The 13,868-nt window shown below is 42.0% G+C and overlaps 1 protein-coding gene across 5 annotated transcripts in view; it reads left to right on the top strand.

Annotated features, from left to right (window-relative positions):
- The window catches only part of DOCK4 (dedicator of cytokinesis 4), a 265,492-nt gene that overhangs the window by 106,375 nt on the left and 145,249 nt on the right, over positions 1–13,868 (top strand). For all 5 annotated transcript variants that reach the window (XM_079994015.1, XM_079994018.1, XM_079994016.1 and 2 more), the window contains exons 7-8: positions 4,804–4,888; positions 5,696–5,847. In XM_079994015.1, the coding sequence (XP_079850141.1) occupies positions 4,804–4,888; positions 5,696–5,847 (237 nt within the window). The remainder of the gene's footprint in view (positions 1–4,803; positions 4,889–5,695; positions 5,848–13,868) is intronic.

Raw genomic sequence — 13,868 nt, 5'->3', positions numbered from 1 at the left:
CAACTTCTCCATGGTCAATCCTGGAAAAGCCTGGCACAAGTAAGTGAAGCAGTCACCATCCTTGTCCAGAGCCTTGGTGAACTGCTTGATTAAGCCGAGCTTGATGTGCAGCGGTGGGAAGAGTATTCTGTCTCTGTCCACCAGAGGGTCGTTGATGACGTTCCTTTTTCTGCAAGGCACCAATTCCTCCCGCACAGGCCAGTCCTTCTTTGTGTAATGCTGAGCAGGATCCCTACTATCCCACATGCACAGAAAACATGGGTACTTGGTGAAGCCAGACTGTTGTCCCAACAAAAAGTTCACCATCTTCAGGTCAACACAAATAAACCACTTATGCTGATCATAACCAATTTTCTCCAGCACATACTTCACCCCTTCATAGTTCTCCTTCAGTGTACTCGAGTGAGCCAGGGGTTTTGATCCCCCAACTTTATGCCTTGCTGCACCAATTTATGGAAGATTTCGAGGTTTTATGACATCAAACTGATCCCTTTTCGACATAATCACCCAGAACTATTGGACCTGAATACTTCTTGTCATTAAAATAATCATTTCCAATCAAAACAATTATTCGACATGGCATTTTACCCCCACCAACTTCTTCTAAAATGCTCCACACAAGCGTACATGTGAACAAAAATGTAAAAAAATGACGTGGCCATAGCTCAAAAACTTGACCTGATTGAGCAAAACCAATGTGATTTTTGGATTCAGCACATCAGATTTGTCCTAAATCAGCTGAAGAAACGCAGACAACAAATTTGTTGTTGACCAGTGTTATAATTATAATAATAATAATAAGAAGAAGAAGAAGAAGAAGAAGTATGAAGTGCTGCCTGCTCACCCTGCTGTCATACTTCATCCAGTTAGATGTGTGCTCTCACGTCACTGGAGAGTGCAAATATTCCGTGCAACAGAGGAGGATTGCATAAGGCTTTCCCACCATTTGGTACCTGCCCAGGAGGTTTTGAAAGACCTTCACAACTGTCTCTGTATGTGTATTTACACACATCCCCTAGCAGCATGCAATTCCAGCAAGGGCAAGAGACTCCAGTTCCCCTGGATTAGTGTATGATGGGGCCTCCATAGTGGTGGTGTCCTCAAGCATTGTTGTGCATTTACATTTGCAATATTTTTTATTAAAATGCAACTGTCAGGGCTGCCCGAGGTCCCAGCTCACAAAGGACCAACGCCAGTCCGTTGTTATATACAAGAGTCTTTATTGAAACGCAGTTTCGATTTCAAAGCCGCGGCGTGCAGCCCTACATCTTAAACCCTAGACCGCTGAAGCTCCGTCTGAATCTCCACCCCCCAGACACCAGTTTAAGACTCTAGCCTTGCTCCACCTCTTCCTTTGCTCTTTCCTCCTCTGGGTCCGCCTGTCCGCTGGGGTGTTGCCCTTTCAGGACTCTTCTGATGCTGAGTCCCCGGATTCTTCCCCCTGCCTCCGGCGTGCTTTAGGACCTGGCTCCCAATCCATGCTTCCTGCTGTCCCGCGCGCCTGTACATTTGAACTTGGCGCGCGCGCCCAGCCAGCAACCTTTCTCCTGACCGTTACACTGCTCCTGTCACTGCTTCCCCCCTCGGGGGGGGGGGCTAGCTGGACCTGACTTCCCCTCCATTCCCTCACTCTGCGATGGGGGCGTGGCCAGCTCTGACTCATCTTCTCTCCCTACTGGAGGAGACGCTGGCCCTGATTCATGAGACTCTTCCCCCCCACTCTGCTCTGGTGGGGGAACTGGTCCTGATCTCCCGCTGCTGCTTTGGGAGTCCCCGCTGGCCCCTTGCTTCTGGTGTGTCCCCCCTGGGACCCCCCTTGCCCTGGCCATCAGCGCCCCCCCTCTGGGAATTTTCTGAATCGCTGGAGAAGCTCATGGAATCTCTCGGGCCACTGTCATACTCCCCTACGCTGCCCTCAGATTCTTCCCCTTCGCTCTCCGTTTCCTCTCTCCCCTGTGTCTCTGCTCCTGAACCCCTGACAGCAACAGAAATTCCTGTTCCTCTTCTTCTACTGCTGCCTCCACCCCCACCCCCAATACCATAAAAATAAGCTCCGAAGTGTTAGAGGAGCCTCTGGAGCAGATTTTGGGGGTTTGTGAGGGAGGAGAGGAAACAGAAGCCTATTGCACAAGTGGAACTCCAACTGTACAACCCAATCTCATTAATGCTTCTTCTTGACTGAGATCACAAAACAGCTGAGTGTCTTGCACCAGAATTCAGTTTCATTTGGCCATGGGCACAGCCAGATTGCTTTCTATCTGTACGGACAATCTCAATTTATAAAGGGCAAAATAAAATTCCACAAAGGCAGAAGGAATTCAGAAAACCTTTGCCTTTTGCTCTCATCTGAATATTTGCTTGCAGACATACAGTAAATCAACATGCCGTGTTAAAGTTTTTATAGCAAACAAGCCTTTGTGTTTCTGTGCTTGCTAAACCCGTGCCATATCAAAGCCTTTCACTTCGCTTTTACTAAATGCATAATACCGTCACCTATTTCGGAAATGAAAAATTCATACTGTTATGTGTTGACGCTGAATGTGATCTGAATGTTGCCAGGTAAGACTCCCACTGATCTTGACAGCACCTTGCAGGGTTTGAAAAAACTAACCAGCTCATCTCTATTCTAGACACGATGCTGTAGGAAAAAATAAACACAGTGGGCTTCTCTCATCTCAAAATTATTTGGGACAATGGCAACAGAGGCTGAAAGCACCCAGGCATTAAAGTTCAGGATTATGTTCTTTCAGGGAACTGATAGGACTCAAGTTTCTTAGGGAAGTTTTTATTGTTGGATATTTTACTGTGATTGATGTTTTAATTTGTTGGAAGCTGCCCAGAGTGGCTGGGGCAACCCAGTCAAATGGGAAGCATCTAAGTATATGATGGTAATGATGACTATGAGAGGTGCCCACTATCGGGAACCTGTTTTGTGCTTTCTTTGCAAATGAATGGGTGCTTAAGCTGTAAAACATCCGTAAAAGCAACTGGCTCATCTATTCTAAAGATCCAACAAAAAATAAAATATTAAAAAACCAAACGTACCCCTGGCCGGACCCATTGTTTCTATGCCATTGTTGTAAGCACTTCTGTATTATCTCCTTCCTGTGTTGTCATCTATGAGGATTGCTTTACTAGGGTTTGTTGCCTTTGTCTGAGCACATAACACGTAAGGGGCTTGCATGAGAATCGATCATTTACTGCAATGCACATTAAGCTAGAGAGCAGGCAGAGAGTGAATAGAATATGGAATAGAATATGGGTGGCAGCAGAGTATATGTGGTCGTATTTCACAGGGGCTGAGACTGGAGATAAATCCAGATAATAAACCATGCATAGGGATGCTCCTATATGAAAGCAGAAAGTTTTGCACAGATTTTGCCTCCTCCTAAAAGCGTTTTGCTCACCAGTTGTTTTAGAGGCAAGGTGGCAGGCATCTGTACATATTCCTGGGAGAGCTTTAATCTTCTAAATTAAAGGAGCTGCTTGTACAATTTGCAAACCAAAGATACTTAAGTGTTTCTGATGCATCACAAGATTAGGCAGGTGAGTTATTCAGATTTATGCCATCTGCTACCTGATTATTTCTTCCTCGCCATTTGTTGCACCAGTTGCAGAACGAAGCCTGGATAAAATAACTGGCACATTCAGAGGCCTTGCAGCCTCCTTTCTCAGTGCAGCCCCTTAGACAGCCTCCCAAATTGGGCCCCTCTAGGAACCTTTTCATGGAGGGCTGTAGCTGGGGAGTAATCCCCAGTGTACTGGAAGACAGACATCTCCCCTCATGCAATAAGCACATTGTATCCAAGTTTTAGAAACAAGAGCACGGGCAGAAAAAAGATACAGGACAAACAGGGACTCCCTATATCCTGCAGGGTTACAAATAGCTGATAAAGCTTTGAATCTGAATCCCACACCAAAAGCTAAAAAATGTTTCCAAAATGTATATTGTTATGATTTCCGCCCTGGCAGCTATGACCTGATACTCTCCTCCGTTACATATTGTGCTACTTTCTTATAATAGAAGGATAGACTTGTTGAGTTGAAAGGGATCCCGAGGGTCATCTACTTCAACTAGGGATTTCAACTATTAATGTCTAATGTTATTATTTGACATCTAATGTCCTTGTTTTGACATTTGCAAACCAGTATTTTACATCCAAAATAAGTGTGCTAGATTAGAAAATAATTAAGTGTACGACTGCATGCGAATACTTTGAACATTAGGGTGGGGTATTGTTTAGAGCTGGGTTTTTTTTTTTGCTGGGGCAATATTTAGTTTTGAATATGCATCTATTATCTGATTTAACGATGCTGTATTTTGTTGTCAGACTGTTGTTTAACTCTGTTGGATATTTGTTACTATGAAATGTTTTCGTTAGTGCATCGCTTATATGACTACTTAAATTTTCTTAGGTCTTGTAACGGTTGCAGAATTGTGTGAAACGTTTTGATGTTGATCATGGTTCCCTGTGGGAAATTGGCATTCAAATAAATGATGCTGGCCAACCATTAAAAGCTCTATATAAATGGGATTAATAATAATTGTTTCTAATAATATTGCACTGGATGCATGTTTTGCAATCATGTGGAACAAAGTGCTTATTTATTTATTTATTTATTTATTTATTTATTTATTCATTTCATTTCATTTCATTTCATTTCATTATTTCATTTCATTTCTATACCGCCTGCCTCTTTTGCAGCTGTCAGTGGATAAAAAGAATAAGAGATCCTAACTATGCTTTTAGAAGGTTCTAGCCCATGTCCTTTACCAACCAAACTTTCCATATTCCCTTGCAGACAACTAGGACTTGACTTGGTACCAAGAAAGGAATATGCTATGGTGGATCCAGAGGAGATCAGTATTACAGAGCTGTATAGGCTGGTAAGTAAATTTCCACTTTCCTCCAGTTCTCTAAGCTTGCAATCCTATACACCAGGGATGGGGACCAAATAGAAGTCTTTATGCCTCTTTAACTGACCCTCTGGAATTTTTCAACATTACACCCATTTCCCCAGCCGGCCACTTTTGAGTCCTTCTTCACGCCCTCCATGGGTGTATTGCCTGGTTGGGAGGCTTCCAACCAACTCTCATAATGCCTCTTGCTTTCTTGTAAGCTACCATGTGTTCACTGGAGTAAGGATGGGATATAAAGTAAAAAGGGAGTGAATAAACTGAACCTCACTATTTACTAGACGCAGTGATTGGCGAACAAGCTCAGCCAAAACATTTCAATCTCTTTCCAGTATTACTTAATGAAAAATCAGATGTGCATTACTGACGACTGAGGTTAAAAATAAGATCTGGTGGAGAAAAATTATGTTTCAGGCAAGAGAAAGGTAAAAGTAAAGGGACCCCTGACCATTAGGTCCAGTCATGGCTGACTCTGGGGTTGTGGCGCTCATCTCGCTTTATTGGCCAATGGAGCCAGCGTACAGCTTCTGGCTCATGTGGCCAGCATGACTAAGCCACTTTTGGCGAACCAGAGCAGCACACAGAAATGCTGTTTACCTTCCCCCTGGAGCGGTACCCATTTATCTACTTGCACTTTGACGTGCTTTCAAACTGCTAAGTTGGCAGGACAGGCATAGGAACGTAGCCTTATTTTCAGCATTAGTCTATGGTATGCTGAATTTTATAAAGTACAAAATTGCAACCTGACTGTGTATTTCTGTTGATGGCCATATGTAGATGGAGCACCGTCATCGCAAGAAAGACACGCCTGTCCCAGCAAGCAGCCACCACCTCTTTGTTCAGATGAAGAGTTTGATGTGTTCCAACTTGGGAGAGGAACTAGAAGTCATCTTCTCACTCTTTGATAGCAAAGAGAACCGACCAATCAGGTAGTTTCATTAAAGAAAGCAAAAATGTTCCTTCATGCATTCTTGTCTTCATTTGGAGAACAAAGAAATTTTGCCTTGCATTTGTTGACTCTTGGGTCTTAGGGAACCCATAAATGTAATCCCGAATTTGTATTTTAATTGTTGTTGTCTAACTTTTTGAATTGGAGTCTGAGCCACTGAACACATTGATCCAGTTGGTATATGAACATAGGTGGCTACTTGTTTTCCTTATTTGAAACGACCAATGATGGATACATGGGGTGATCAACACATGGGTGTTCAGCTCCAATTTTTAACGTGGTTCTATTTCATCTTATTTATCTAGATATTTCTATATCACCATTTGCCATTGTTGCCTCTGGCTACTGTTGATTTGCCATCTAGTTTTCCTTTGCTGCTGCTGCTTCTCCTCCCTTAATCAGTTGCATAATTGATCCCAACAAAGTTGGGAGTTGCATAGCAAGTAAGGTGTCTTTGTGATGTTGTGCAGTTCAGTCAGGCTGAATAAATGTCACTACGGGCAAATGAGTGACAGCGCTGATTCCAGATTAGTCATCGAGGTGATTGCGACAGGTCAGAGCTCAAAGTGAACAAGATGACATAACAAATGCTAAATACCAATCAGATTTTGCCCTGATGTCACAGAGGGCAGGTGAATTCAGTGTTGGGTGTAGGGCAAGTCGGTGATGAATTGTTGTCAAGGCAAGCGATTTTTCAGTGCTGCTGATTTTCATGAATTGCTTTCAGCACAGCCCTGTGCTCAGTTTCACTGACATAAATGGAATGTCCTTCTGAAAACATTGTTAGGATTAGCCTTTATTTAGCCACATGTGAATCCAACCGTTACTAGACATACAGATTCACTATCTAATCACTCAATGATACAAAGTTTTGTGTTGACGGGGGCTGATTAATTCATTGCAAGCTGTTTACTTTGTATGGCAAGTGCTGCTTAGTTTTATTTAAAACTCACCTGTACATTAATACATCAAAATTTGCTAGATCAGAATGCCTGGAAATAGCAGTTTTGAATAGCTAGCTAACCAAAGTGACTGTTTTCCAGACACTATAAAGACCTGTGAAAATGTCTCTTTCCTTCCTGCCTAGCTATACTTTTCAAAGGTGAAGAAATGTATCACCATTATATGTTATGAAGAGAGAAGAAAAGAGACCAGATTATATGGCACAGAGGTTATTTCCAGAGTGCAGGGCAGCCTATGCTGGCTGGGACTGTTGTGGAAAGCTACTGAGGGACACCAGGTTGGCAAAAGCTCGTGTTGGGAAATCCATAATTCTTGCCAAGCTCTGCTTCCTCTGCATTAAAAGCCATTAGTGGAATTTACGCTGCATTACAGCCACTACCTGCTGAGATTTCCCCCCCAACCCACCCCCAGATTTGTTTATAATGGATATGTCCTTGTGTGATTTTTGGAAGTAAGACAGAGTCTTTGAGTTGTAAATAAATAAATCACTGGCTGTCTGAAGACAGAATGCCCATTATTAACATATTAGACTAAGCCTCCGTCTCTTATCCATTGTTGCACTCAAAACTACTCAGGATTTAGAACCACGAGGTCTATAAAATAGAATCAAAACCGCAGGCATGCTGCCCTAATCCGTTCTTTGTCAAAGCAGTGGCAGTAAGCTTGTTCAGCTTTCTTGTTAACAGCAAACTTTGCCGCTGTATCTTGTTCACTAATCATCCTCCGAACTATTGTAAGGAAACATATTTTACATTTTTTTTAAAAATTGTCAGCTTCGTGATTATATATATATATATTTCAAAAAAGAAGTCACAGAATATTTGTAGGAACAAAGCCTAGACTCCAAAAAGCTGCATGGCTGCTCCCAGTTGGATTGTTGATTATTTTCCTTTGAACAGCAGGCTCCAAGACCATATCGCAAACTGCTTTTGAAACTCCCTTAAGCTTCAAAAGGGATTTGCCGTGCAGCAGGGAGGATGCCATTTGAGAAATACAAGACATTAGCTTGGGCATGTGGAACTATTTGTGCTTTTGTTTTGGACTGTGCTCCTCTCACACACAATTCCCAGATAGATTTTTTAACTTCTTAAAAGTGCACCCCAAATTCTGATTTCCCCAGCATGTTAATTTGGTCTGGTTTTTGGAGATATTTCAGGGTGGCTACCTGCGGCAGGCTTCTGAGCTGAACCAGATGAGTTAATACAATAATAATAATAATAATAATAATAATAATAATAATAATAATAACAACAACAACAACAACAACAACAATAACAACAACAACAACAACAACAATAATAATAATTTCCAGTGTAAGAATCAGTACTTCAGACTTCACTCCTATGCCTTCATGACTTCACTCCTATGCCACTTCACTGGGCAGATTGACAGATTGTGCCATCCTTGACTAGGATATTTGGGGATACTGTGGTCTATTGTGATTAATAATTCTTAATACAAAAAGTATAAGGAGGCTGTTGAAATTTTAGCCCTCCGTTTTTAATTTAAAAAACAACAAACCTTGCTGACTACACTATTTGTAAGCATTTTTTTTCTTTGGATAATGTTCTTTAAACAATCTGGAAATGCTTTATTGCATGGGTAGGCAAACTAAGGCCTAGGGGGTGGATCCAGCCCAATCACCTTCTAAATCCGGTCTGCAGACAGTCTGGGAACCAGTACAGTATGTAGAATGTGCCCTTTTATTTAAAAGGCATCTCTGGGTTATTTGTGGGGCCTGCCTGGTGTTTTTACATGAACAGAATGTGTGTTTTTATTTAAAACACATCTTTGGGTTATTTGTGGGGCATAGGAATTTGTTCATTTTTCCCCTTCAAAATATTGTCCGGCCCCTCACAAGGTCTGAAGGACAGTGGGCCGGCCCCCTGCTGAAAAAGTTTGCTGACCCCTGCTTTATTGTTTTGAGAATTGAGGGAGGAAGCATGCAAAAAAAAAAAATTATAAAAAGGAAAACAACCTTCACTAATATTGAAAGGAAAAGGTGGCTTAATATATGGTTTCCAAAAGAGACACGAAGCCGCCTAGCCCCAGGCTGTAGTGAAAACCTGTAATTTCATCAGACTGTATTGTGGTATGCATGGAGACACTTAGCAGCTGGGTTCCTCTGACTGCAGAAAAAGAAAGCAGAGAGACAGATTGTGATTCATGTGAGAACAGCAAATGGGGCTGTTGCCTTCTCCTGTTTAAAGATGCAGGCATATATCACACGGACACAATTTATGGTTTAGTCTTTGACCTACGAAAGAGGGAATGAAATACTTTCTTCTACCACTGGCACAAGTGTAATGGAGCAAATGAAACGCCTCGGCCAGGCCAGTAATGTGCCAGGGAGCTGACGGAAAGCAAATCATGTGTGCGACGAGCCAGCAAGGATGTGTTGCCACGTGGAAGCCTCTTTCCTTTTTTTGGCTGAAGGCACACTGTATTTACAAAGTATTCAGAGAACCCTCGATTAAAGGGGGCAGTTCAAACTTTCAGCAATATTTAATGATGCCTTTCTTATTTGAGGAAGCTTGAGTACACGTTGTACATTCTTTCATTTTAAATTCTCAGGCAGAAACGCCGATTGTATTAGAAGGCATTTGTGCCTCTTCCCAAGTTTGATGATGCGGGGGGGGGGGGGAGATAGCTCAAAGTGATACACTGAGTAAAGTTTCTGAAGTTAGGAAATGTGTATATCAAAGGATTAGAAGGGAGGATTTTATGTATCACTTTGTATACAGTGGTACCTTGGTTGTTGAACAACTTGGCTCCCGAACAAATCAGCTCCCGAACGCCTCAAACCTGGAAGTGTGTGTTCCAGTTTGTGAACTTTTTCCGGAAGCTGAAGGTCCAACGTGGCTTTCAATTGAGTGCAGGAAGCTACTGCAGCCAATTGGAAGCTGTGCCTTGGTTTTTGAATGTTTGCGGGAGTCGAACGGACTCCCGGAACGAATTGAGTTCAACAACCAAGGTACCACTGTACCTGCTTCTTCTTAAAGCAACATAGAAAGTGGGTCTGGAGGGATGGAGCAAGTTTGTTTTCTCCTGCTATGGAGGTTAGGACCGAAACCAATGGGTTCAAGTTACAAGAAAGGCGATTCCGTCTAAACATCAGAAAGAGCTTTCTGACAGCCCTGTTCAACAGTGGAACAGACTCCCACGAAAGGTGGTGGACTCTCCTCCCTTGGAGGTTTTTAAGCATAGGTTGGATGGCCATCTGTCATGTATGAGCTAGTTGAGATTCCTGCTTTGCGGTTGTTGGATCTGATGACCCTCAGGGTCCCTTCGAACCCTACAATTCTATGATTCCATGTGTCTTAGGTTGGATGGTTATTTGTACTACAGCAGGAGCAGAGAGCCTGTGATCCAATGTTGCTCGACTACAACTCCCATCAATCCCGACCATTTGCCACATGGACAGGGACTGATGGGAGGTGGAACCCAACAACATCTGAAGGATCTGAGGTTTTCCACCTGGGAGTTACACGTAGATGCTGCAGAAATATCATGCGGTGTAGATGGTAGCATGAGTTTTGTGGTAATAGGTAGGCATCTGCCCTCAAAACACTCCTGCCATGAGAGTAGAAAGGCAGCTGCATAGGCAATTTATGAAGATGGACAATGGACCATGGACCAGTTTGGGATGAACACTTTCTGCAAGACAACCCCAAAGTAGTGCCACTCAGTACTGATGGGGGCACTGCCACTTATGCAAACGGATGCCTGCTAATTATTAAAATAAATGTCTACCTCCTTTGGTGTTAACATTCTTACTAAACACATTTAGCATTTAACGTAACTGCAGTGGTAATTACAATGTAGGTTTATGTGGAACATAACAGTTGCTAATTAATGAGGCTTTTTTACAAGAAAGAAATATTATGCTAATCTTAATAACTACTGCCAAGTCTTTATGCTCCTTAAATCTTGAACACTGCAATCATTTGTAGTGTACACGTGAGGACCGTGAGACCACGGCTGTTTTCAAAGTTCTTTTGATCATAGTGGGAAGTGAGCTAACCATGTGTTGTATGTTGCAGCTGAAATGAATGTGACCCAAATGAACTAGGACTGAATCATGTCCTAAAACAGAGATAGTTCTGCTCATTAGTTCAAATCACAGATGAAGATCCAAAGGATATTACACTCTTTTAAGCTCCCCAACTGCTAAGAATAATGGATTCTTCAGATTATCCCACTGATGTCTGAAGGATGCAGCAATGCTTCTGTTTTTCTGTTACAGAGAGTGATGGTTTAATTGAAATGTACATAGTTCATACCCCACAAGTGTCCCAGAAAAAACTGGGATATCTTGTTTTTTATTATGAGAAAACAGTGGTCATTTGGGTTGCTGTGATTTCGCAGGATTTCATGATACAATTCCTCCCCCCGCCCTTTTCAGGGCCACAATTTTGTGTAGTGCCATGCCCGAAAAAGTGCTGGGGGGGAGGGAACCATGGTGCGAAATCACAGGAGTCAAAATGGCTGCCATTCCCTTGCAACAAAAAACAAGAAGATAGTATCCTGGATTTTGACTTCGAAGTCTTGAAGGATATGCCTAGTCATAAATACATACAGCCCACTGCCCTTCTGGTGGAATTATCTATCTATGAATTAAAAAACCTTCTGTTGTTTTAAATGTGCACCTGCAATGATGTAAGCAAATTATGTGGTCTATGGATTTTTGTGACATTTAGTTCCAACACTTATTGGAATAAACATCTACTATAAAATCCTATGTAGTTTTGAAATACACATATTTTCCTCAGGTAATGTAGATGTTGCCTTTAATAAACTGCTGATATATAAAACATAATCTGACACCAGAACCTATTTTACCATCTGCAATACATTGAGGTAGTTTGACCCCAGCCTTGCTTGAGGGCCCAATTACTGCGTTTCTCAGATAAGACTGATTCTTTAATCAAACCTGCATTGATTTTTTTTTATCAGATCTTCAACAAATTCTGCTTATCTCTGTGCATTCTCAGAAACCCCACAAGAGGCAAAGTCAAGATTATATGGCCATGGAAAAGAATAAAAGTCATTTACCATCTGCAATACATTGTATTTAAAACTATGATTTATTATGTACAATGAATTTTTTAGCATTGCAAGTAGTACAGTCTTTGTATACCATCAGCCTTTGGTTCTATTTCAGTTGTATAGGGAGCAGAGCAGACACACAATAAGAAAATGATGTATTTGGAGTCAACTGCTGACTGTGGTTGAAATAGAAATTCCACGTAGATTTTTCGGATGCAAATATTATCGACTAGTAGAGCTTTCAAGTTAAAGCATTAAGAATAACATATAATTCTTGTCCATTTTTATTTTTATTTTATTCTTTGGTAGATTTACAAAAGAAAAATAAAACAACAACAACACACCTATAAAGAAATTTTAGGAAGAGGCAGGATTAGATGCAGACACACACAAAAAGACTCCTTGCACTTGGTGGTTGGTGCCTGATGAGCCTGCCAGTTGGCTGAGTTTTATTCAGTTGCAGCAAGTGGAACATAAGAGCCAGAGGAGAGAAAACTGGCATAAGAATATAGCTAGTAAATGAATCTGCATAGATTGGGTCCCTCCCCCCCTTCTCATTGTTAATGCATTCAATGCATTCAATGCAACAACTAGCAACCCATTAAACTCTAAAGGCCTGACTTAAAAGGCTCGATGTTAGCCATTGCTTCTGGAAATTTGATGTAGTATGGGCAAGGGGTTTCTTGCCTTTTCAAGCAAAATTTTGCTCCCAAGTACTAAAAAATAATTTATGTAATTTCTCCCAAGTAACATGAATAGCTAGCTTGGAAATTCCTGGGCACGGACTGTGAAAGATGCTGCCTTGATAAGATTTTCTGCTCTATGTGTGTATTCCAGGTCTGTGTCAATATGATATCAGAGTCCTATTACAGCTGACTGACGGTTCCTGGCTCCTTCAATGTCAGGTTAATCTGCTGCTCTCTGTCAACTTAAACACTGTTTCTTTCATATATCACCTTGCCCGCAAATGCACACAGATATATCATCCATATAGACAGAGAACAAGATTTATTACGGCTGCATCAATGCATTTTCTTCTGTCTCAAAGAACTAACTTTGTTGTTTTAATATATTCCTTTTAATACCTTTTTCGAGCTCTTGCTACTTAAAATTGAAACTTGATTTTTCTTCTCCTAGCTTTATTCTTTTGTTTTGTTTTAGATTAAGCTATTCTGATGCTTAAGGGACGCGGGTGGCACTGTGGGTTAAACCACAGAGCCTAGGACTTGCCGATCAGAAGGTCGGCAGTTCGAATCCCCGTGACGGGGTGAGCTCCCGTTGCTCGGTCCCTGCTCCTGCCAACCTAGCAGTTCGAAAGCACGTCAAAGTGCAAGTAGATAAATAGGTACCACTCCGGCGGGACGGTAAACGGCATTTCCGTTCGCTGCTCTGGTTCACCAGAAGCGGCTTAGTCATGCTGGCCACATGACCTGGAAGCTGTACACCTCGGCCAATAAAGTGAGATGAGCGCCGCAACCCCAGAGTCGGTCACGACTGGACCTAATGGTCAGAGGTCCTTTACCTTTTACCTTACAGTTTTGGAATAACAAAATGGTGCTTATTCCTAAACATGTTTATAGTCAGGACAGCGGAAGCAAATCTGTTTTCCTCCTGTGTCCGTGATGATGCTATAATTGATGTGAGTTTAAAGTTGCATATGCTCAAAGCGTTTCTTTCATTAGGATTGGCATACTGTGTGCTTTTGTTGTTGTTGTTTTGCTCTAACATAGCAGGAATGTAAAAGCATTTGTAAAAGCATGAAATGGTGGAGGGCGGGGAGAGAAAGAGAAATGCTAAAAGTTTGTCTCACAGCGGAAGTAAGATCTCCATAAGAGCATTAAGTCCAGGGTCTAAAATTACCTATCTGCACAAGAGGCATTCAGTTTATTCAGCACTGCTTTGAATGGAGGGAGGAACAGGCTGCTTAAGGTTGTTTCAGTAGGCCCAGGCCCAATTGCCTGATGGCTCGGAGGTCTGGGCCGGGTACTA

The sequence above is a fragment of the Podarcis cretensis genome (assembly GCF_951804945.1).
Source record: "Podarcis cretensis genome assembly, chromosome: 10".
NCBI classification, from domain to species: domain Eukaryota; kingdom Metazoa; phylum Chordata; class Lepidosauria; order Squamata; family Lacertidae; genus Podarcis; species Podarcis cretensis.
The sequence above is the reverse complement of the archived record's forward strand: the minus strand, read 5'-3'. Positions and strand labels throughout refer to the sequence as shown.